The following is a 24,664-nucleotide window of genomic DNA, read 5'->3' on the forward strand; positions in this document are numbered from 1 at the left end:
GATAGAAACTTGGCACTAAGTGTTAGTGCCCGATCAGAATATACACCCCTAAATTCAACCAGTTTTCACTTTCAGTACTCATAGAGATAAATATTGTGCAAGCCACATCGCCACACAGACTGTAGTGGTTCAAGGAGAAGGCCCACCTTCTCAGGGCAACTGAAAGGAAGGGGATAATGGGAGTTAAATAAAATCAGTGGATCTGCTGTCCTTGATCATGCACAGCGGGTTAGTCTGTAACCAATTTCGATAACACACCACAGGTAACCAATCAGTCTACTCGATTAGTTATAAAAACAAGAAATGCTGGAAATACTCAGCAGGTGTGGCAGCATCTGTGGAGAGAGAAGCAGAGATAACATTTCAGGTCACAGCCCTCTGCTTCTCTCTCCACAGATGCTGCCACACCTGCTGAGTATTTCCAGCATTTCTTGTTTTATTTCAGATTTCCAGCGTCTGCAGTATTTTGCTTTTATTACTCAATTCGTTACTTTGGTGTATATTATTAAAAAGAAAAGAAAGTCTTGCATTTATGTGGTTTCTTTCACAACTCAGGATGTCCCAAAGTGCAGACAATGAAGTGTAGTCACTGTTGTAGTATTCCTGCAATGCAGGAAATGCAGCAGCCAATTTGCACACAAGTTCCCACATACAGCAATATGATAATAAACAGATCACTTTTTTTGTTAAGGAATGAACATTGGCCAGGACACCAGGGAGAACTCCCCTGCTCTTCTTCAAACAGCACCATGGGATCTTTTACCTTCACCTGAGAGGCTTCAGTTTAATGTTTCATCCGAAAGATGCCACCTCAAACAGTGCAGCTCTCCCTTTGTACTTCACTGGCCTATCAGCCTAGATTTTGTGTTTAAATCTCTGGAGTGGGACTTGAACCACAACTTCCTGGCTCAGAGGCAAGAATGCTACCAACTGAGCCATGGCTGAGATGAAAGGAATATAGCAAGTTTGGCCAGAGCGTGTGTATAGGAACAGCAGGAGGCCATCTAACCCCTCAAGTCTATTCCACAATTCAATTGGATCATGGCTGATCTGTATCCTAATTCAATCCACTCGCCTTTACTCCATATACCTCGATACCCTTACCCAACAAAAATCTATCCGTCACAGTCTGGAAAGTCTCAATTAACCCCCACCCCCATCCTCTCTCTCAGTATCCACTATCTTTCGATTGTGCAATGGGATCAGTTTCTGACATGAGGTCCTGCTCTAGCTCTCCTTTTCAGGATCTGATTGACCTGCTGTGTGCCTTCAGCGATCTTATTAGAGGAATTGTTCTCCCGACGGACCTGTTCTCCCGAGCCCTGCATGGCAATGCACAGCCACCTTCCCTTCCTGCACAGCAAACGATGTCACCTTCACTGCGTCCAGCACACGAACCAACGAGGAGACTCCAAAATCCGCCATTCCAAAGTTAAAGAAGTAAACTGCAAATCAGAAAAGAGGGTGGGAATTATTGGATGGTCAACAGACTGGGAAGCAAAGTTCCTCCTGTAACAAGCTAGGAAAAGTCTGGCTTCTAGTGCAATCTTTTTGAGTATCCTTGTAACAGTCAGTCAGATATGGTCTGTGTGTCTGTAGCACAGTGACACAGTATCTGTCTAAAATACAGCAGGACACACAAACCAGTCTGGTGCCCACTGTCTATTAGCCTCTGTCAAACACAGACTCACACTCTGCTGCTCAGATAGTCACGCCAGCCTAACAAACACTTACACACACATACACTAACTCACAGTTCACTGTTAACATACTCACTCACAAGCACACTTTCATACTCGCACACATGCTTTCATGCCCTCAAACAATATCACCAAAAATCAAATTAACTGATCTTTTATCACATTACTGCTTGTGGAATCTTGCTGTGCACCACCTTACACAGACAAGGTCAAAGTCATTTGTCCGGTGAAACACTAAGAGATGTTTCTGACAGATTTGAGAAGATTCCATCTGGTGCTTTCTTTCTCTCTTTTTTTTCCTCTCTGTCTCTTTCTCACTTTATCCTTTTCTTTCTCTCTTATTCTCTCTTTTTCCTTTCCTTTCTTTCTCATTCAAAAGCTGAAACATGCAGCCCATAAATGGACAGCCTATAGGGCGTGAAAGGATCCAGGGGGTGGCACAGTGGCGCAGTGGTCAGCACGGCAGCCTCACAGCTCCAGTGACCCGGGTTTGGTTCTGGGTACTGCCTGTGCGAAGTTTGCAAGTTCTCCCTGTGACCGTGTGGGTTTCTGCTGGGTGCTCTGGTTTCCTCCCACAGCCAAAGACTTGCAGGTTGATAGGTAAATTGGCCATTGTAAATTGCCCCTAGTGTAGGTAGGTGGTAGGAGAATTGAGGGAAGGTGGGGATGTGGTAGGGAATATGGGATTAATGTAGGATTAGTATAAATGGGTAGTTGTTGGTCGGCACAGACTCGGTGGGCTGAAGGGCCTGTTTCAGTGCTGTATCTCTATGACTCTAGGTGCAGAGACAATAAAGGTGCACATTCTGAGTCATCTAATCTGGGAGGACTTGAGTCTGTTAAACCACTGAATTGATGCAATATTCTATGCATCCAATAAAAAAAATTATATTAATCATTTATAAACTATGAGCTTTGCAGTCCTGGTAATCAATGTCAGCAATAGGCCCCAACATCAGTTTCCACCTCTTAGACAATTGGGAAAGTGATAGCTAGCTTTGTGTCTTCGTTCCCTCAGACATGGATACTTACTGCTGAGCCAAGTGTAAATAAAAACGGTGACCTTTAATTACAGGCAGGGAGAATACACAGTGTCAGCCTGTAACTGAAGCCCGCAGGACCTGTTCACAGTGTAAATGTGCAGAGAGAGAGAAGAGATTCAGCACAGGGAGATCATGCTTCTTTTTGTGCTCATCAAGGCAAATTACTACTGGGAAATATACATTTCACATTCCAGGCATCCACTATTCCATGAAACAATCCCAAGGCAGGTACAGCAGGTGCTAGATACATCATCTTGGAAATTCAATGACACTGCCCATTTTACCAAAACTCCAATATGGTGGACAGCGTGCACACATTCTGAGCCAGTGGTGTGCCACTGCCATATTGGTATAGACATCAAAAGAGGCGTCTAGGACCCATGCCTGGAGTAGATGGTAAGTGCTTGTCATATCCAAATAAGATTATTTAGTGCCTCCTTTACCACATTGGGTTGAACCAATGTCAAGCTGGCTGCATTCAGGAAACTGTGGTCAACACATGCCTAACAAGCAGGCCTCAAAGGAATCTCCTGTCAGTGTTCAATCTCAGGTGAGCCTTGGGCCTACTTGTTCCATTATAGGAACAGTCGTGCCCAGGTTGTGCTGGCCTGCTGCTGCCAATTTCTAGGCCACTGAGCCTTAGTCTTACCCTTACCCACAACTGAACTAACATAACACATTTCCATCAAACAAAAATAGCCAAACTAAAGTCTCTGTAAGTGAGATTGCCAATTTAGTTCCAATTATAAAGAAAGGACTTGTGTTTACATAGTGCCTTCAAATCGTCAAGACATCTCAAAGTGCTTCACGGTTAATGAATTACCTTTGAGCTTGAGTCACTGTTGTAGGGAAACGCAGCAGCCAATTAGTGGATAACAGTGAGATGACGGACCAGTAAATTTGTTTTAGAGATAGTGGCTGAGAATGAATGTTGGCCAGGACACTGGGGGGAACTTTTTTGCTATTTTTTGAAGTAGTGCCATGGGATCTGCTACAGCTATCTGAGAGAGTAGGTTTAATGTCTCAAAAGATGGCATCTCGATAGTACAGCACTCCCTCAGAACTGCATTAGGGGTGTCAGCCGAGATTATGTGCTCAAGTCTCTGGAGTGGGGCTTAAACCCACGACCTTCTACCTCAATGGTGAGAACGCAATCAACGGAGCCAAACTTACAATTAAGTGTGGATTTTTTTTGTGCCAGGGTTCATTCAAGAAGTGGGTCGAGACTGACCAAACTCATTTCACATCCTATCCTTAGAAATGAATCTCTTACACTGTTGAAAGTGAATCTGACATTTCCAAACCAAATTAATATTAAAAAGAAAATTTTTATACCAGACTTTATTTTCATTATGTAGAAACATCTCACAGGACAACAAGATATGCCTGCAGTGGCAGGTTGCCATGTTTACAGTTCTCCACAATAAAGTTAAACCAACAAGCCTGTTGTAGGGGATAAAATAGTTCTGAGGTTACAAGACTCTTCCCAGTGGGGCGACTCACTCGATGGGAGCACAGGTCAGATGCGTGTTGGGAGGGGTAGGGGGAATCAATTTATGGTGCCCTTGGATTCTCAGCAAAGCAGGAATAGCACATCTAGTGTCCATATTCCATGGAAACACTTTCAGGGAAATCTGCCAGGTGATAAACAATAAACATCATCCTTATCTTTGTCCACATCTGGGAGTTGTTAACAATATTATTTCATTTTTCCAGGGTCACAGGGCTGTCAGCCTATGTGATGAGACTTACTATCATTCTCCATGAAAATCTCTGGTAAATATGAAAATCCACTCTTTAATTCCAAGGGGTCTCCACAATAACCATGCTCACCAGGTACTTGAAGGTTTATCACAGACTTGATGTTTAACCTGTGGGAAGAAAGAAAATATATCCTTGGTTCTTACAGTTGTGGTGGCAATGTGGCTCTTATCACTAAATCAGACCTTGGTGTGTTCCCCCTATTCCTCTGGCACTCTCTCTTCCTTTGGGTAGCTCCCCTTGTTCCATTCCTCCTGCCTCTCATTTAAAATCCTTGTTCTCTATCACTCACCCAAGTACCATAAAAATGTTCTCACCAAGATACCTTCTCTTCTTTCCTCCCTTAGCCTCTGCGCCAAGCAACTTCTCATAGTCCATGATTTCAACCAACATCTCAATTCATCATGCCCTCTCTCCTCTGAGTTCACCTATCCTTCCTTAATCTCTCCCTCCATATAAACTCCCTTATAAATATTCAAGGCCACACCCTTGACCTTGCCATCTCATGTGCTCTCACTGCTCTCATTGTGTCAATCACAGATAAGGCCATCTCTGATCACTTCCCTGTGTTCTCGACCTACATTCCCCTTCCTCCTCCCAACGCTACTTCCTTCTGTGTCTGTCCTGTAATAAATTCTCTCCAAATTCGCTTACAACTGCACGTTCAAAATCCCAATTGTCCAGACTTTGGCCTCCATTTACCACAACATTTCTCCAGCCAGACCCTCATCCCCAACCTTGATGCTCAAGTACCTGCTAAAAACATTACTCTCTCACCCTGGTCATTTCCCTTGGTACAACCCTCTTTTTTTTAATTCATTCCCAAGATGTGGGCATTACTGGCAAGGCCAACATTTATTGCTCATCCCTTATTGCCCTTGAGAAAGTGGTGATGAGTCACCTTCTTGAACCACTGCAGTCCTATGTGTTGTAGGTACAACCACAGTGCTATGAAGGAGGGAGTTTCAGAATTTTGAAGCAGTAATGATGAAGGAACGACAACATATTTCCAAGTCAGGATGCTGTGTGACTTGGAGGGTAACATGCAGGTAGTGGTGTTCTCATGCACCTGCTGACCATGTTCTTCTAGGTGGCAGAGGTCACAGGTTTGGAAGGTGCTGTCGAAGAAACCTTGGGGAGTTGCTGCAGTGCATCTTGTATATGGTACACACTGCTGCCACTGTGCACCAGTGGTGGAGGGAGTGAATGCTTAAGATGGTGGATGGGGTGCCAGTCAAGCAGACTGTTATGTTCTGGGTAGTGTCAAGCTTGTTGGAGCTGCAACCATCCAGGCAAGTGAAGAGTATTCTATCACACTCCAGAATTGTGCCTTATAGGAAGTGCAAAGGCTTTTGGAGTCAGAAGGTGAGTCACTTGTTGCAGAACACCTAGCCTCTGACCTACTCTTTTCGCCACTGTATATATGTGGCTGGTCCATTTAAGTTTCTGGTCAATGCTGATTCCCAGGATGTTGATGGCAGGGGATTCAATGATGACAATGCTGTTGGATGTTAAAGGGTGGTAGTTAGACTTCCTCTTGTCGCAGATGGTCAGTGCCTGGCAGTGGTGTGGCATGAATGGTACTTGCAACCTATCAGGCCAAGTCTGAATATTGTTCAGGTTTTGCTGCATGTGGACATGGATTACTTCATTAACTGAGGAGTTTCAAATGGAACTGAACACTTAGGCGAACATCCCCACTTCTGACTTTATGATGGAGGGAAGGTCAGTGAAGCAGCTGAAAATGGTTGGGCCCAGGACTACCCTGAGGAAATCCTGCAACAATGACCTGGGGCATAGATGATTGGCCTCCAACAACCACAACCATCTTCCTTTGTGCTAGGTATTACTCCAGCCAGCGGAGAGCTTTTTCCCCTGATTCCCATTGATTTCAATTTTATTAGGGTTCCTTGATACCACACTCGGTCAAATGCTGCCTTGATGTCAAGGGCAGTCACTCTCACCTCACCTCTAGAATAGCTCTTTTGTCCACATTTGGACCAAGGTTGTGATGAGGTCTGGAGCCGAGGGGTCCTGGCAGAACCCAAACTGAACATGGTGAGCAGGTTATTGCTGAGCAAGGGTCACTTGATAGCACTGTCAACGAAATCTTCCATCACTTTGCTGATGATTGAGATCAAACTAATAGGGTGGTAATTGGCCAGATTGGCTTTGTCCTGCTTTTAGTTGACAGGACATACCTGGGCAATTTTCCACATTGTTGGGTAGATGCCAGTGTTGCAGCTGTACTGGAAGAGTTTGGTTAGAGTCCCTGTTTCAGTGCTACAGCCAAGATGTTTTAGGAGTCCATAGCCTTTGTTGTATCCAGTGCACTCAGCCATTTCTTAATATCACGTTGAGTGAAACAAATTGACTGAAAACTGATTTCTGTTATGGTGGGAACCTCAGGAGGAGGCTAAGATCGGCTCAGCACTTTTTTTTTATTTATACAGCACTGAAACAGGCCCTTCGGCCCACCGAGTCTGTGCTGACCAACAACCACCCATTTATAGTACTAGTAAATAAGGGCAGTAAGACTAAGAGGAAGAGCAGGCAGGGAGATGTTGCGGAGGACAGCGGGACTGGTGGTCTGAAGTGCATTTGTTTCAATGCAAGAAGTATAACAGGTAAGGCCGATGAACTTAGAGCTTGGATTAGTACTTGGAACAATGATGTTGTTGCTATTACAGAGACTTGGTTGAGGGAAGGACAGGATTGGCAGCTAAATGTTCCAGGATTTAGAAGCTTCAGACGGGATAGAGGGTGATGTAAAAGGGGTGGGGGAGTTGCATTACTGGTTAAGGAGAATATCACAACTGTACTGCGGGAGGACACCTCGGAGGGGTCATGCAGCGAGGCAATATGGGTGGAGCTCAGGAATAGGAAGGGTGCAGTCACGATGTTGGGGGTTTACTACAGGCCTCCCAACAGCCAGCGGGAGGTAGAGGAGCAGATATGTAGACAGATTTTGGAAAGATCTAAAGATAACAGGGTTGTAGTGGTGGGTGATTTTAACTTCCCCTATATTGACTGGGACTCACTTAGTGCTAGGGGCTTGGATGGGGTAGAATTTGTAAGGAGCATCCAGGAGGGCTTCTTGAAACAATACGTAGATAGTCCAACTAGGGATGGGGCTGTACTGGACCTAGTATTGGGGAATGAGCCCACCCAGCTGGTCGAAGTTTCAACAGGGGACCATTTCGGGAACAGTGACCATAATTCCATACGTTTTAAGGTACTTGTGGATAAGGATAAGAGTAGTCCTCGGGTGAAGGTGCTAAATTGGGACAAGGCTAATTATACCAATATTAGGCAGGAACTGAAGAATTTAGACTGGGGGCGGCTGTTTGAGGGTAAATCAACATCTGACATGTGGGAGTCTTTCAAACGTCAGTTGATTAGAATCCAGGACCAGCATGTTCCTGTGAGGAAGAAGGATAAGTTTGGCAAGTTTCGGGAACCTTGGATAACGCGGGATATTGTGAGCCTCGTCAAAAAGAAAAAGGAAGCATTCGTAAGGGCTGGAAGGCTAGGAACAGATGAATCCCTTGAGGAATATAAAGACAGTAGGAAGGAACTTAAGCAAGGAGTCAGGAGGGCTAAAAGGGGTTATGAGAAGTCATTGGCAAACAGGATTAAGGAAAATCCCAAGGCTTTTTATCCGTATATAAAGAGCAAGAGGGTAACCAGGGAAAGGGTTGGCCCACTCAAGGACAGAGAAGGGAATCTATGTGTGGAGCCAGAGGAAATGGGCGAGGTACTAAATGAGTACTTTGCATCAGTATTCACCAAGGAAAAGGACTTGGTGGATGATGAGCCTAGGGAAGGGAGTGTAGATAGTCTCAGTCATCTCATTATCAAAAAGGAGCAGGTGTTGGGTGTCTTGCAAAGCATTAAGGTAGATAAGTCCCCAGCGCCTGATGGGATCTACCCCAGAATACTGAGGGAGGCAAGGGAAGAAATTGCTGGGGCCTTGACAGAAATCTTTGCATCCACATTGGCTACAGGTGAGGTCCCAGAGGACTGGAGAATAGCCAATGTTGTTCCTTTGTTTAAGAAGGGTAGCAAGTATAATCCAGGAAATTATAGGCCGGTGAGCCTTACGTCAGTGGTAGGGAAATTATTAGAGAGGATTCTTCGGGACAGGATTTACTTCCATTTGGAAACAAATGGACTTATTAGCGAGAGGCAGCATGGTTTTGTTGAGGGGAGGTTGTGTCTCACTAATTTGATTGAGTTTTTTGAGGAAGTGACGAAGATGATTGATGAAGGAAGGGCAGGTCCCTCATGGCAGACTGATACAAAAGGTGAAGTCACATGGGATCAGAGGGGAGCTGGCAAGATGGATACAGAACTGGCTCGGTCATAGAAGACAGAGGGTAGCAGTGGAAGGGTGCTTTTCTAAATGGAGGGATGTGACTTGTGGTGTTCCGCAGGGATCAGTGCTGGTACCTTTGCTGTTTGTAGTATATATAAATGATTTGGAGGAAAATGTAGTTGGTCTGATTAGTAAGTTTGCGGACGACACAAAGGTTGGTGGAGGTGCGGACAGTGATGAGGATTGTCAGAGGATACAGCAGGATATAGATCGGTTGGAGACTTGGGCGGAGAAATGGCAGGTGGAGTTTTATTCGGACAAATGTGAGGTAATGCATTTTGGAAGGTCTAATGCAGGTGGGAAGTATACAGTAAATGGCAGAACCCTTAGGAGTATTGACGGGCAGAGAGATCTGGGCGTACAGGTCCACAGGTCACTGAAAGTGGCAACGCAGGTGGATAAGGTAGTCAAGAAGGCATACGGCATGCTTACCTTCATCGGTCAGGGCATAGAGTATAAAAATTGGCAAGTCATGCTGCAGCTGTACAGAACTTTAGTTAGGCCACACTTAGAATATTGCGAGCAATTCTGGTCGCCACACTACCAGAAGGACATGGAGGCTTTGGAGAGGGTACAGAAGAGGTTTACCAGGATGTTGCCTGGTCTGGAGGGCATTAGCTATGAGGAGAGGTTGGATAAACTCGGATTGTTTTCACTGAAACGACGGAGGTGGAGGGGCGACATGATAGAGGTTTACAAAGTTATAAGCGGCATGGACAGAGTGGATAGTCAGAAGCTTTTTCCCAGGGTGGAAGAGTCAGTTACTAGGGGACATAGGTTTAAGCTGAGAGGGGCAAAGTTTAGAGGGGATGTGCGAGGCAAGTTCTTTACACAGAGGGTGGTGAGTGCCTGGAACTTGTTGCCGGGGGAGGTGGTGGAAGCAGGTACCATAGAGACGTTTAAGAGGCATCTTGACAAATACATGAATAGGATGAGAATAGAGGGATACGGACCCCGGAAGTGCAGAAGTTTTTAGTTTAGGCAGGCATCAAGATCGGAGCAGGTTTGGAGGGCCGAATGGCCTGTTCCTGTGCTGTACTGTTCTTTGTTCTTTGTTTATACTAATCCTATATTAATCCCATATGCCCTCCCACATCGTGACCATTCTGCTACCACCTACCTAGACTAGGGGCAATTTACAATGGCCAATTTACCTATCAACCTGCAAGTTTTTGGCTGTGGGAGGAAACCGGAGCACCCGGCGAAAACCCATGCGGTCACAGGGAGAACTTGCAAACTCTGCACAGGCAGTACCCAGAACCAAACCTAGGTCACTAGAGCTGTGAGGCTGCGGTGCTAACCACTGCACCACTGTGCCGCCCATGGATGCTTATGAATGAAGATGGCTGCAGATGCTTCAACCTTGTCTTTTGCACTCACATGCTAGGCTCCGTCATCATTGAGGATGGGGATGTTCAAGCCTCCTCCCTCCATTACTTGTTTAATTGGCCACAAGCATTCATGACTGGATGTGGCAAGACTGCAGATTTTTGATATGATCCGTTGATTGTGGGATTGCCTAGCTCTGCCTACCACATGTTGCTTGTGCTGTTTAGTTCACCAGGTTGGTACCTCATTTTTGGGTGGGCCTGGTGGTGCTCCTGGCATGCTCTTTTACACTCATTGTACCAGGGTTGGCCCCTTGGCTTCATGGTAATGATATGCCGGGCCATGAGGTTACAGGTTGTGGTTAAATACATTTCTGCTGCTGTTGATGACCCACAGGACTTCATGGATGCCCAATTTTGAGTTGCCAGATCTGTTCTGAATCTATCCCATTTAGTTTGGTGATAGTGTCACACAACACAATCGAGGGTGCCCTTAGTGTGGACCAGACATGGTCTTCACAAAGACTGTTCAGTGGTCTCTCCTACCATACTTTCATGGATTGATGCATCTGCAACAGATAAATTGATGAGGTCAAGGCCAATTAGGATCTTCCCAAGTGTTGGTTTTTGCATCACCTACTGCAGGCCCAGTCTGGCAGTTATGTCCTTCAGAACTCAGCCAGCTCAGTGGTGGTGCTAATGAGCCACTCTTAGTGGACTGTGTACTACTTTGCTTCCGTCTCTGGTGAGTCTGTCCTGTGGGTGGGATAGGACATACCCAGGGATGGTGATGGAGGAGTCTGGGACACTTGTTGAAAGGTATGATTTTGTGAGTATGACTAGTCTGTGGGCCAACAATCCCAATTTTGGCACAAGTTCCCAGATCTTCGTGAGCAGGACTTTGCAGGGTAAACTAGGCTGGCTGTGCCTTTGTCATGTCCAAATCCAGTATCTAGGTTGTTGACAGGTGGTCCGTCCAGTTTTATTCCTATTCTGGATTTGATACAACTGAGTGGCTCACTAGACCATTTCCGAGGGCAGTTAAGAGTCAACCACATTGCTGTGTGTCTAGAGTCACACGTAGGTCAGACCAGGTAAAGACGGCAGATTTCCTTCCCCAAAGGATATTAGTGAATCAGATGGGTTTTCATGACAATCCGGTAGTTTCATATTCACTATTACTGATTTGTTTTTACATTCCAAATTTGTTTAATTAACTGAATTTAAACTCCCAGCTTCAATGGTGGGATTTGAACTCATGTCTCTGGATCATTAGTCCAGGCCACTGGATTACTAGTTCAGCAACATAACCACTATGCTACCATACCCAGTATCCCTACTCTCTTAAGTTCAAAGGTTATAGACTTTAAAGGATATTGCAGACAACTGGTTTAGCCATTCACTGCCAGAGATGATTGGACCACATAAAACACTATCAGGTCCTCCTCTAGTCTCTTAAAACTGCTCCCTACTCCGGGATCATCCTAGGATTCAAAGATAACCCCCAGTTTCTTTTCTTTACTGCAAACCATCTTCTTAAACACCTTTCCCTCTCTATTTCACCCTCACCTCCACCAAGTGCAAGGAGCTCATGGACTTCTTTGTCACTAAGTTCGAGATCATCCAATTAGCTGCCTAAGCAGCTTTCCCTCCATTCCCTTATTCCACCAGGCCAAACTTCCTCTTAGGTTCTCCCCTGCCCTAGCCCTAAACTCACAGCAGAGCAGCAAACACAGAAGGAGAGAGGAGTAGCAGTGAGAGCTAGGGATATATCGCCAAGTGGCATCACAGGACAAGGAGTCACCTGGGATGAGTACACTGGTAAGCTTTTAATTTTTATTTTACCAGAATTTTAATCAAATAAATCAACTTTAAAGTAAGACTAGATCAATTAATTAGCATAGAACTAAGATCAATTTGATCATTTAAAGTTGGTGTTCAATTAATTAATCAAACCTAAGGGATAAAGTTAAAGTTAAATATCAAGATATGGTAAATTTTTCAGTAAATTAAAATCTAAACATGGCAGGGCAGCTCAGTCCAGTGTCCTGGACAATCACATGTGCAGGAACTGGCGTCAGCTGCAGCAGCTTGAGCTCCGGGTTTTGGAGTTTGAGCAGCAGCTGGCGTCACTGCGGCGGATCCGTGAGGCTGAGAGTTTTTTGGATAGCACATTCACAGATTTGCTCACCCTGCAGGTTAAGAATAGGCAGGCAGAGAAGGAATGGGTGATCGGCAGACAGTCAAGAAGGACCAGGCAGGTAGCGCAGGGGTCCCCTGAGTGCATCTTACTCTGCAACCAATATTCCGTTCTGAGTATTAGTGAGAGCGATAGTTCCTCTGGGGTGTGCAGCCAGAACATAGTCCATGATACCACAGCTGACTCAGCCATACAGTGGGGCACGAAGAAGACTGGAAGAGCAATAGTGATAAGAGATTCCATAGTTAGGGTAACAGACAGGCATTTCTGTGGCTGCAGATGTGAATTCAGGATGGTATGTTGCTTCCCTCATGCCAGGGTCAAGGATGTTACTGAGGGCGGCAGAGCACTCTGAGGGGAGAAGGTGAACATCCAGCAGTCGTGGTCCATATTGGTACCAACAACATAGGTAGAAAGAGGGATGAGGTCCTGCAGCCAGAGTTTAGGGAGCTAGGAAAGCAGGGCCTCAAAGGTAGTAATCAATGATTACTTCCTGTGCCACTTGCAAGTGAGTACAGAAATAGGAAGATAGAGCATGGTTGGGGAGATGATGCAGGAGAGAGGGCTTTAGATTCCTGGGTCATTGGGACCAGTTCTGGGGGGGAATGGGACCTGTACAGGCCAGACGGATTGCATCTGAACAGAGCTGGTACCATTGACCTTGCGGGACAATTTGCTAGTGCTATTGGGGAGGGTTTAAGCTAACTTGACAGGGATGTGGAAACCAGGAGGTAGTATTAGAGAAGAAAATCAAGGTGCACAGAGAATTGGCAGAGACAGATAGCACTAGAGTAGGAAATAGTAAGTTATTAGGTGGGGTCAGAGTGAAAAGGGATGTGAGTATTGCTGAAAAAAGAGACATGCTGTCGAAGCTTTTCCTCTTGCACTCATCAGGACTGATGCAAGAATGCCAAGTTTCAAAGGGAGCAACAATTTATACTGTCTGAGAAAAGGGTGCTGATTGGTTAACAAGTCAACTCTGATTGGTCGAGGCATTGCCATGGAGAATGCACCAGGGAACTATTGTCCCCCATGCTTTGTTTAATTCAAAAAAGTCACAATGCCTGGACATGTTCCTTTTGCCTGCAGAGGACAGGTCCCTGAGTATGAATGTATGTAGCTTCTAGCAAGTGTAAGTGAGCCACATTGTGAACTCGACTTGATACTCTCAAATTGGTTGTTAGAGTAATTCTTAGCACACTTGAGATTGTTCAGTAAGTGCTATCCAATCACGGAATCACATCTAACATTAGACATTGTGTTCTGAGTTTAGCAACTACAGACTGGTTGAATACGGTCAGTACTTTGTCTATTGCAAACAGCCGAAGGGACATGCTGTTTTATACGATTCGCCAGTCGTTGGGATATATGGCCGACGTAACTGGTATCGCATCGGCGCTGGAATTCATATACCACATTACTCACTTGTGTGGTAGGCAGAATGTCTTTTTGGCTTGTCGGCAACATCCTGTTAGTGGAAAATACCACTTGTGCTGCTACTGCATAGTAGCAGTGTGAAATAGCTAACTTCACCTCTTGCTCAAATTTTTGAGATATCTTAACCTTCCAGGGTAATTTGAGGTAGACTGGGCACTTTTCAGGTCCAAAAGTGGTGGCCTTTGGCCCATATGTGAGTACGTGAGATACACAATGAGCAATGATCTGATTGGGGTAGCCATTATTCTGCGGGACTGGATCAATGCGTCCAAGGATACTGAGGGAGGTAAGTGGAAAGGGGGGTGGTGACAGAGGAATGGAGGATTGCAAATATTATACCGTTGTTCAAAAAAGGATGTAAGGATAAACCCAGCAACTACAGGCCAGTCAGTTTAACTTTGGTGATGGGAAAGCTTTTAGAAACCATAATTCGGGACAAAATTAACAGTCTCTTGGAGAAATGTGGGTTAATTATGGAAAGCCAGCACTGATTTGTTAAGGGCAAATTATGTTTAACTAACTTGCTTGAGTTTTTGATGAGATAACAGAGAGGGTTGATGAGGGTAATGCAGTTGATGTAGTGTACATGGACTTTCAAAAGGCATTTGATAAAGTGCCACATTACAGGCGTGTCAACTAAGTTAAAGCCCATGGAATAAAAGGGACAGTAGCAACATGGGCACAAAGTTGGATGAGTGACAGGAAACAGAGAGTAGTGTTGAATGGGTGTTTTTCAAACTTGGAGGAAGGTATATAGTGGGATTCCCCAGGGGTCAGTGTTCGGACCACTGCTTTTGTATACAGGGCACATTTTCAAAATTTGCGGATGACACAAAGCTTGGAAATATTGCTCATTGAATAGGCGGACAAGTAGCAGATGAAATTTAATGCAGAGAAGTGTGAAGTGATTCATTTTGGTAGAAAGAACAAGGAAAGGCAATATAAAATAAAAGGTACAACTCTAAAGGGGGTGCAGGAGCAGAGGGACCTGGGGTTATAAGGGGGTATATGTGCACAAATTATTGAAGGTGGCAGGTTGAGAAAGCGGTTAATAAAGAATATGGAATCCCGGGCTTTATAAATAGGGGCATAGAGTACAAAAGCAAGGAAGTTATGATAAACCCGTATAAAACATTGGTTCGACCGCAATTGGATTGGTGTGTCTAGTTCTGGGCACCACACTTTAGGAATGATGTAAAGGCATGAGAGGGGCTGCAGAAATGATTCACGAGAATAGTTCCATGGGTGAGAAACTTCAGTTACTTGGATAGATTGGAGAAGCTAGGGCGGTTCCCTTGGAGAAAAGAAGGTTGAGAGGAGATTTCATGGAAGTGTTCAAAATCATGAGTGGTAGGGACAGAGTAGATAGGGAGAAACTGTTCCTGTTGGTGGAAGGATTGAGAATCAGAGGACACTGATTCAAGGTGACTGGAAAAAGAACTAATGGCGACTTGAAGAAAAACTATTTATCGCAGTGTATGGTTAGGATCTGGAATGCACTGCCTGAAAATGTGATGGAAACAAATTCAATTGTGATTTTCAAAAGGGAATTGGATAATTATCTAAAGAGAAACAATTTCCAGGACCAAGGGGAAAAGGCGGCGGAGTGGAATCAAGTGAATTGCTCTTGCAGAGAGCCGGCATGGACACAACGGGCGAATTGGCCTCCTTCTGTGCCGTAACCATTCTATGATTCTTTACTTTCTCTCCTATCTTCCCTCAAGCCATCTCTGAGCACATTTTGTTCATGAGACTCACCTCCTGCTCCCTCGACCCTATTCCCACTAAACTGTTGATTACTCAACTTCCCTTCCTGGTTCCCATGTTATTTGAGATCGTTAATGGTTCTGTCTCCCAAGCTACTGTCCTCCTTCATCGTCCCCCTTCTCACAAAACCAACCCTTGACCCCACTTGCAAATTACCACCCCAGCTCCAACCTCCCTTTCTTTTCCAAGGTCCTTGAACATGTTATCATCTCCCAAATCCATTCATGGAACTCCATGTTTGAATCCCTCCAATCAGGTATCCACCCCGTCACAGTACCGAAACGGCTCTAATCAGTCACAGATGACCCTATGTGACTGTGGCAAAGGTAAACTATCCCTCCTTGTCCTTTTCAACTTGTCTGCAGCCTTTGACACAGTTGACCACACCATCCTCCTCCAACACATCTCTACTGTTGTCCAGCTGGGTGGGACTGCTCTCACCTGGCTCCATTCTTATCTATCCAGTCATAACTAGAGAATCACATGCAATGCCTTCTCTTCCCACTCCCACTCCATCATATCTGGTGTGCCCCTAGGATCTATTCTTGGCTCCCTCCTGTTTTCCATCTACATACTGCCCCTTGGTGACATCATCTGAAAACTTGGAGATGAATTTTGCCGCATACTGGCAAGTCCCACTGCTGGGGCTGAAAGTGGAAGATGACCCTGCTTTGGCGGGCGGCAGGACCCGAAGCGTCACATTGCGGTGGCGACCAACTAACAGGCCGCCGCTGAGGCCACCATACAATTAAGGATGGCGGCCCACTCCCAAGTGCTGCCGGCTCATTCAGAGGGCCGGCAGCTCAGCAGCCTCAGCTGCACCACCGCTAACATTGGGCATTGCTGAGGGTGCAGCTCTAGGGAGAGGGTGCCTCAATGGTGGGGCACCCTCAAAGAGAGTTAAGTTAGGTTGGGGGAAGCTGGGGCCTGACAGCCGGGCCCTGGTGATCGGCAGGGGTGATGGTCATGGACCGCCTGCGGCGCTTTTGCTATGAAGGCAGTCATTGCTGCTGGGGAGGGCAGGGGGCCCTCCTGGAGCCATGGCGTGCCCAAAAAAGATGGTACACCCCCACCACTGGGAGGCCACCAGGTTTCACTGTGCAATCTCCCTATGCAGTGGAAGGCCCTCCCGATGTGGGCAAATTGTCTGCAGAATCGGGAAATGGCTCTTAATTGGCCACTTAAGTGACTCAATTGGCCACCCAGCAGGCGGCAAGCCACAACTTCCCCACCGCTGACAATATGGCATGACATGGGCGCCCCTCCCATCACCCTCCCCTGCCTGCCTCCCAGCCTATCACCAAAGGGCCACAAAAATTCAGCCTACACCGTCAGTTTCCACATGCATGGTGACAACATCCAGCTCTACCTCAGCTCTACCTCTTCGAACCTCCATTGTCTCTAAATTGTCAGACTGCTTGTCCGGTGCCCAGTACTGGAGGAGCAGAAACTTCCTCCAACTAAATATTGGGAAGGCTGAAGCCATTGACTCTGGTCCCCACCACAAACTCAGTTGCCTAGCCACCAACTCCATCACTCTTCCTGGCAACTGTTTGATGCTGAACCAGACCGTTCGCAAACTTGGTGTCATGTTTAACGACGGGATGAGTTTCCGACCATTTTTCCACAGCCCGTCACTAAGACTGCATATTTCCACCTCTGTAACATTGCCTGAATCTGCCCCTACCTCAGCTCATCTGCTGCTGAAACTCTCATTCATGCCTTTGTTACCTCCAAACCTGACTATTCTAATGCACTCCTGACCAGCCTCCCATGTTCTACCCTCGTAAATTTGAGGTCATCCAAAAGTCTTCTATCTGTGTTGTACCTCGCACCATGTCCCGTTCACCCATCACCCCTGTGCTCACTGACCTACATTGGCTCCCAGTTAAGCAATGCCTTGAATTTGAAAGTCTCGTCCTTGTTTTCTAATCCCTCCATGGCCTCATCCCGCTCTTCCTATGTAATCTACTCCAGCTCAATAACCCTCTGAGATATCTGTGCTCCTCTAATTCTGGTCTCTTGAGAATACCTGATCTTAATCACTCCACCATTGGTGGCCATGTCTTCAGCTGTCTGGCCCTAAGCTCTGGAATTCCCTCCCGACACCTCTATGCTTCTCTACCTCTCTTTCCTCCTTTAAGCCTCTCTTTAAAACCTAACACTTTGACCAAGCTTTTGGTCATCTGTCCTAATATATCCTTATGGGGCTTGGTGTCAAACACCTTGGGAACTTTTACTACATTAAATATGCTGTATAAATACAAGTTGCTGTTGTATGGTCTGTGTCCAACTGGAATCATGCTTGGATTGAAGGACAAGCAGTAAGGGGAGGGGCTATAGTTGGCCTCAGTGCCCTGAGAGAAAGGAGGAGAAAGCTCAACAACATTGGTGCCAGCAACTACTGGCACCTCTCCATCTCTCTACCTCTCTTTCCTCCTTTAAGACACTCTTTAAAACCTACCTCTTTGACCAAGCCTTTGATCATCTGACCCACTATCTCGTTATGTGGCTTGGTGTCGTATTTTGTTTTATAATGCTTCTGTGAAGTGCCTTGGATGTTTTATTGCATTAAAGCTGCTTGATAAATATAAGTTGTTGTTGCTTTTGTTGTGGTGAGAGTAATTTCATCAGGTAGAAGTGCCTGGGAGATGTGAATGGAAAGGAGTTGAATCAATCACCTGGTTTGCTGCCAATACCATGTAACCAGAGTGTCAGTTACCAGCACTATACACAGTGCCTTCTACTAACACATATAACTCGAATGTATCCTGGGAAGACTGTGTTTCTACTGAGCCCAGTGTTAACAGAGCGCTGTGTTCTAGGGTCAGTCAGACACCATGGTCTTCCCTTTGGTCAGCACCTACCCTTTGAACTGCTCGATGATGTTGAACTTCTTAATGAGCTGTGTAGATGGTCTTGCCATGGCCAATATATTATCAGTAACCCTGGAAATAGAGAGAGAGAGAAAAAGGCACATCAACCCCATCTTTCTTATTCTTTCACAGAATGTGGGCATTGCTGACAAGGCTGGCATTTATCATCCATTCCTAGTTTCCCCTTGGTGGTTGGCCTTTTCCTGCATTACAACAGTGACTACATTTCAAAGTACTTCACTGCCAGCAAAGTGCTTTGAGACGTCACGTGGTTGTGAAAGGTTCTATATAAATGCAGGCCTTTCTTTTTGTTGAACCTCTACACTCCGTGTGATGTAGGTACACCAAGAGTTCTGTAAGTTAGGGAGTTACAGGATCTTGACCCAGCAGCAATGTAGGAATGGCCGAGATATGTCCAAGTCAAATGTGTGACTTGGAGGGGTAGAGTCATAGTCGTAGAGTTATACAGCATAGAAACAGACCCTTTGGCCCACCATGTCCGCACCAGCCATCAAGCACCTATCTATTCCAATCCCACTTTCCAGCATTGGCCCGTAGCCTTGTATGCTATGGCGTTTCAAGTGTTCATCTAGATACTTCTTAAATGTTGTGAGGGTTCCTGCCTCTACCATTCCTTCAGGAAGTGTGTTCCAGATTCCAACCACCCTCTGGGTGAAAAACCTTTTCCTCAAATCCCCTCTAAACCTCCTGCCCCTTACCTTAAATCTAAGTCCCCTGGTTATGGACACCCCTGCTAAGGGAAAAGGTTTCTTCCTATCTGCCCTATCTATGCCCCTCATAATTTTGTATACATCTATCAGGTCTCCCCACAGCCTTCTCTGCTCTAAGGAAAACAACTCTAGCCTATCCATTTTCTCTTCATAGCTGAAATGTTCCAGCCCAGGCAACATCCTTGTGAATCTCCTCTGCTCCCTCTCCAGTGCAATCACATCCTTCCTATAGTGTGGCACCCAGAACTGTACACTGTACTCCAGCTGTGGCCTAACTAGCGTTTTATACAGCTCCATCATAACCTCCCTGCTCTTATATTCTATGCCTTGGCCAATAAAGGCAAGTATCCCATATGTCTTCCTAACCACCTTATCTACCTGTGCTGCTGCCTTCAGCGATCTATGAACAAGTACACCAAGGTCCCTCTGACCCTCTGTACTTCCTAGGGTCGTACCACCCATTGCATATTCCCTTGCCTTGTTGGTCCTCCCAAAATGCATCACCTCACACTTCTCAGGATTAAATTCCATTTGCCACTGCTCTGCGCATCTTACCAGCCCATCTATATCGTCCTGTAATCTAAGGCTTTCCTCCTCACTGTTTACGACACCACCAATTTTTGTGTCATCTGCAAACTTACTGATCATACCTCCTATATTCACGTCTAAATCATTAATGTACACTACAAACTAGTTCAGGGTGGCACAGTGGCGCAGTGGTTAGCACTGCAGCTTCACAGCTCTAGCGACCCAGGTTCAGTTCTGGGTACTGCCTGTGTGGAGTTTGCAAGTTCTCCCTGTGACTGCGTGGGTTTCCACCAGATGATCTGGTTTCCTTCCACAGCCAAAGACTTGCAGGTTGATAGGTAAATTGGCCATTGTAAATTGCCCCTAGTGTTGGCAGGTGGTGGGGATGTAGTAGGGAATATGGAATTAATGTAGGATTAGAATAAATGGGTGGTTGTTGGTCAGCACAAACTCAGTGGGCCAAAGGGCCTGTTTCAGTGCTGTATCTCTAAATAAATAAACAGCAAGGGTCCCAGCACTGATCCCTGCGGTACACCACTGGTCTGCGGGTACTTGGAGGCATTCTCATACATTTATTGCCCTTGTCCTTCTAGGCGGCAGAGGTCTTGGGTTTGGGAGGTGCTGCCAAAGAAGCTTTGGCGAGTTGTTGCATTGCATCCCGTAGATAGAACACACTGTAATATAAACTAAATGGTATAATTTTAAACAGGGTGTAGGAACAGCGAGACCTGGGAGTGTTTGTACACAATCTTTGAAGGTGGCAGGACAAGTTGAGAAGGGTTTTTAAAAGGCATACAGCATCCTTGGCTTTCTAAACTGAGATATAGGGTACAAAAGCAAGGAAATTATGCTAAATCTTTATAAAACACTGGTTAGACCCCAGTTGGGTGCTGTGGCCAACATTTGAGGAAGGGCATCAAAACCTTGGAGAGGGTGCTGAGGAGATTTACTAGAATGGTACAAGAGAAGACAGACTTCATTTACATGAAGAGACTGGAGAAGCCTCAAGATGGAGGTACCTTTGCAGTCCCCATCCTGCAGCAGCAGTGGATGCCTCAGGTGGTGGGGCTGCTGTCCTTCCAAGGCAGCAGGATATCTGATTGGACCTGTAGCCTCAGGAACCTGCCTACTCTCCTTAATTGGTCGGCGGACCTGGTGGCAGGCTCTTGGCAGCCTCCAGGAAGACTTCCCAGGCGGGCCGCTGACAGTGCGGGGTCAGGACCCGGAAGTGGTCCCGACCCATGATTATTTTTAAAGAGCAAAAGAGTCTGCCCTCAAAGAGCCGGCACAGGCACGATAGACTGTGCTGTATCATTCGATGATTCTATGAACATGTTGACGAAGGACCCAAACCTGGAATATTAACCCTTCCTCTCTCAAGATGCTGACTGTTTCCAGCATCTGTAGTTGTTTTGCTATGTACAAAAAATTCTCTGTCAACCCCCATTTGTACTGTCATTCTCTGGGAAACGTATGCCCAAACTGGGTTTCCTTTCTCTGCCTGACTTTGCTTCTTACTCCTTGCTCTTTCGTTATTTGACTTGTGACCCCTAGTGATATGCACCCCTGTTGACTGACCTACCATGCTGAGAACACGCCCCGGATTGCTTGCTGCTGTAGTGTCCAGCCATCGGGTCCCTCGTAGTGACATTCTTTCCCTCCACACATCAACGAGCAGATGAGATGAGGGGGCACAGCCTTGATGAGATTTTCTCGAGTCTGGGAATAGGAGGGGCGTGGGATGGGGATTTGCAGGGTCATGCCAGAGTGAGAGAGAAAGGGCTGGAACAGTTCTGAACCAGAATGATCAGGTTAATGAGGAAACTCAAAACCAAAGACACACACGTAAATGGCAGATGGAGCACAGGAGCATCTGGCATAGTTAGACACCAAAAGTGCAAGTAAACATTTGGGATCTCCTATTAGCCATTGGGATGGTGGGGAGAGAGGAGAGAGGGGAGAGGGAGAAGGGATGAGGGAGAGGAGAGAGTAGGCGTGAGGGGAGGGGGAGAAAAGGACAAAAGAGGAACAAAAGTTTAGGTTCACATTTTACACTGTTATTTATCTCCCATGTAAACAGCCTCAAAAAGAGAAACAGTCACATATTGAAATATACGTGGGCCTGTGTCACCTCTGAGCTATCAGAAGGGATTCAATTCCAACCTCAGGACATTAACTGGCTCCACTCAATCGATATAATTCTGAGTTGTAAACTCTGTGAATTCATGATTCTATATAACATCAGCTTGATTATTATCAGATACCAGGCTAGCTGATTTTTGCAAGTAATCCATTTGTCGGGTGGTGACACCCATTCTGTCAAGAAACCCATTGGTCAGGATAGATGGTTACAAACACTCTTACAAGAAACCCATTGGTCAGGTCGTAACTGACAGGTAATCTGCCACAGAGGCTGAATCACATCGGCACCCGAGAGTTATGGTGAATGCTATGATCAATCTTGACACAGTACTTGTAGGACCACGCCAACAATGGTGACAGGCACTTTGTTCCTTCTGCTCTTCCTTCAAAGTCCCAATGAAGGTTATGTTTGTGGCTATTAAGATGTTTCCAAGCAGTTGTCTTTCATGGTTCAGAAATCCTGGTTGAGAGGTGAAGAGCTTCCTCCATCTCAACAGCAAGATCCTGGGCTGGTCAGTGAGGTGAATGTATTTGGTGTCCACCATATTGGAAAGAAGGACCTGCATTTCTATAGTGCCTTTCAAGAAGACCTTAGGACAACCCAAAGTGCTTTACAGCTAATGAAGGACTTTTAAAGTGTAGTCACTGTAGTAATGTAGGAAACGCAGCCAATTAGCACACAGCAATATCTCACAAACAGCAATGTGATAATGATCAGATAATCTGTTTTAGTGATGTTGATTGAGAGATAAATATTGCCCAGGACACCGGGAGAACTCCCCTGCTCTGCTTCAAGATAGTGCCATGAGATTTTTGAGTCCACCTGAAAGGCAGACAGAGCCTTTGTTTAACATCTCATTCAAAAGACAGTTACATTACAAAAAATCTACTTTCATAAATCTGCTGGTGGTTGTTGGAGCTGTCCTGGAAGTAGAATAGTTGACCTGTTCTCTCAGGTGCTGTATGGTGTGTGGATCTCAAAGAGCTATGTTCCTCTCTAGCAAATTTAAAATGTTGGCAAATGATTAGAATGCTAGCAATACGGACAGGAAGGTTCTATGTGTAATCTGTGCTGTGTGCTGAGTTGATTGATTGCAGCCGCTGCAGTATTTAGACTGTGACTGTTTGTCTCAGTGCTCCTGGGCTATGGAGCAGGAGAAGAATCCATTAAGCTTGCTGTGCCACTATTTGACAGTATAGGAGTGCAGACATTAGATATGGACAGGACTGGAGTCAGCATTGAGTTATCAAATTTTTGGATGAGATGTTAAATCACAGCCCAGTCTGTCCTCTCAGGTGGGCATAAAAGATCCCACGGCAAAATTCAAAGAAGAGCAGGTGAGTCCTCCACAGAGGCCTGGCCAATATTTAGCCCTCAACCAATATCATTAAAAACAGATTGTGCATTCCTGTTATTTTATTGCTGTTTCTGGGAGTTTGCTGTGTGCAAATTAGCTGCTGTATTTCCAGCACTTCAAAAAATGACTTAATTGTCTGTAAAGCACTTTGGGATGTCCTGAGGTCATGAAAGGTGTTATATAAATGCAAGTCTTTATTTCTTTCTCCAGCAGCATTCACTGTCTGGGCTCACTCTGTGATCATTAGTTCACTGCATGAAATACACCAGCACAGCTAATACCCATAGAACAAGAGACAGCACTTTCAATGGGAGGGAGGGAGAAAGATTGAGAGGAAGTGAAAATAAGGGTCCACATTGTTAAACTCCTGAAAGCTTGTTATAGAGGGATGATGCCAGAACCCACCTTTCCTCAGTTTCACATTTATTGTACAGCATTAAAAGGATTACAAACAAATAGCACCTCACTCAAAACCTCCACCAGTTTCCTTATAAGTGTAAGACTCCAATTAACATCTTCCACCTGCATATAATTAAAGAATTGACATACAATTAACACACATTTATCATCAGTAAAAAATGCCAATATGTTGACTGAAAGCTGGTCAGTCTGTGAAATTCAAAGAGAGATAGTAGAGGGCTGTCCAGCACCAGACAACAGGACAACATACCCTGAACATGTAAAAAACAGTTAAATTACTCGGTCCGACACCTAATGGTTGAAGAAATGCATGACACAGGAAGCCCTGACTGAGTGGTTGATGACAAATTGAGAATCCAAATGTGCCAAATTGGGGATCCAAAAGTGAAGAATTGAGAATCCAGATTAACCACAGTTGGAATCCAGATGCATAATATTTGGGATCCAGATGTGGAGAATTGGAAATCCAGATGTGGAGCATTTGTAATCCAGATGTGGTTAATTACATTTCTGATTGCTAAATAAGTGAGAATTAGACACCATTGTTGGGCGTGTGATCCCAATGCTCATATTTGCACGGTGTATGCATGTGAACTTTAATCTTTCTGTGTGTTGGTTGGTAAAACAGTAAGAGGTAAAGCAGAGAGTATGAGTGTCTTTTGATCGTTGTATGTACTATACTTCCATGGCAACTGAATGGCGATAAAAGTCTGTTCAGTAATATACGTGTGTGAAGCACATTTCCTTGTATGGTGTATAAGGAGTTTCCCAATAATATTAGTACATGGGAATAAAACAGTGTCACTGTGACCACATCTGAGGCTAGTCAGTGATTTCTATTGGACGACTCTGATTTACACAATTAGAGACAAAGCTTTTCCATGGCTCTGACGAGGCACAGGCATTTTGGAGATTCCTCTCACACTGTTAATATCCTCGATGTATTCTGCGTTTGCAGACACTAAGTGCTGAATAAGCATTTGACGGCGGCAGCT

General features: G+C 45.4%; 1 protein-coding gene across 1 annotated transcript in view; it reads right to left on the minus strand.

The window, feature by feature from the left end:
• zgc:77752 (uncharacterized protein LOC393862 homolog) overlaps positions 1 to 21,510 on the minus strand; it is a 46,466-nt gene extending 24,956 nt beyond the window's left edge. Inside the window, exons 1-4 of the mRNA XM_068059660.1 lie at positions 21,332 to 21,510; positions 18,482 to 18,562; positions 4,496 to 4,614; positions 1,308 to 1,445 (exon numbers count right to left, since the gene is read on the minus strand). Of these exons, the coding sequence (XP_067915761.1) occupies positions 1,308 to 1,445; positions 4,496 to 4,614; positions 18,482 to 18,562; positions 21,332 to 21,510 (517 nt within the window). The remainder of the gene's footprint in view (positions 1 to 1,307; positions 1,446 to 4,495; positions 4,615 to 18,481; positions 18,563 to 21,331) is intronic.
• Between the last annotated feature and the right edge of the window lie 3,154 nt (positions 21,511 to 24,664).

The sequence above is a fragment of the Heterodontus francisci genome, chromosome 27 (genome assembly GCF_036365525.1).
Source record: "Heterodontus francisci isolate sHetFra1 chromosome 27, sHetFra1.hap1, whole genome shotgun sequence".
Taxonomy (NCBI): Eukaryota; Metazoa; Chordata; class Chondrichthyes; order Heterodontiformes; family Heterodontidae; genus Heterodontus; species Heterodontus francisci.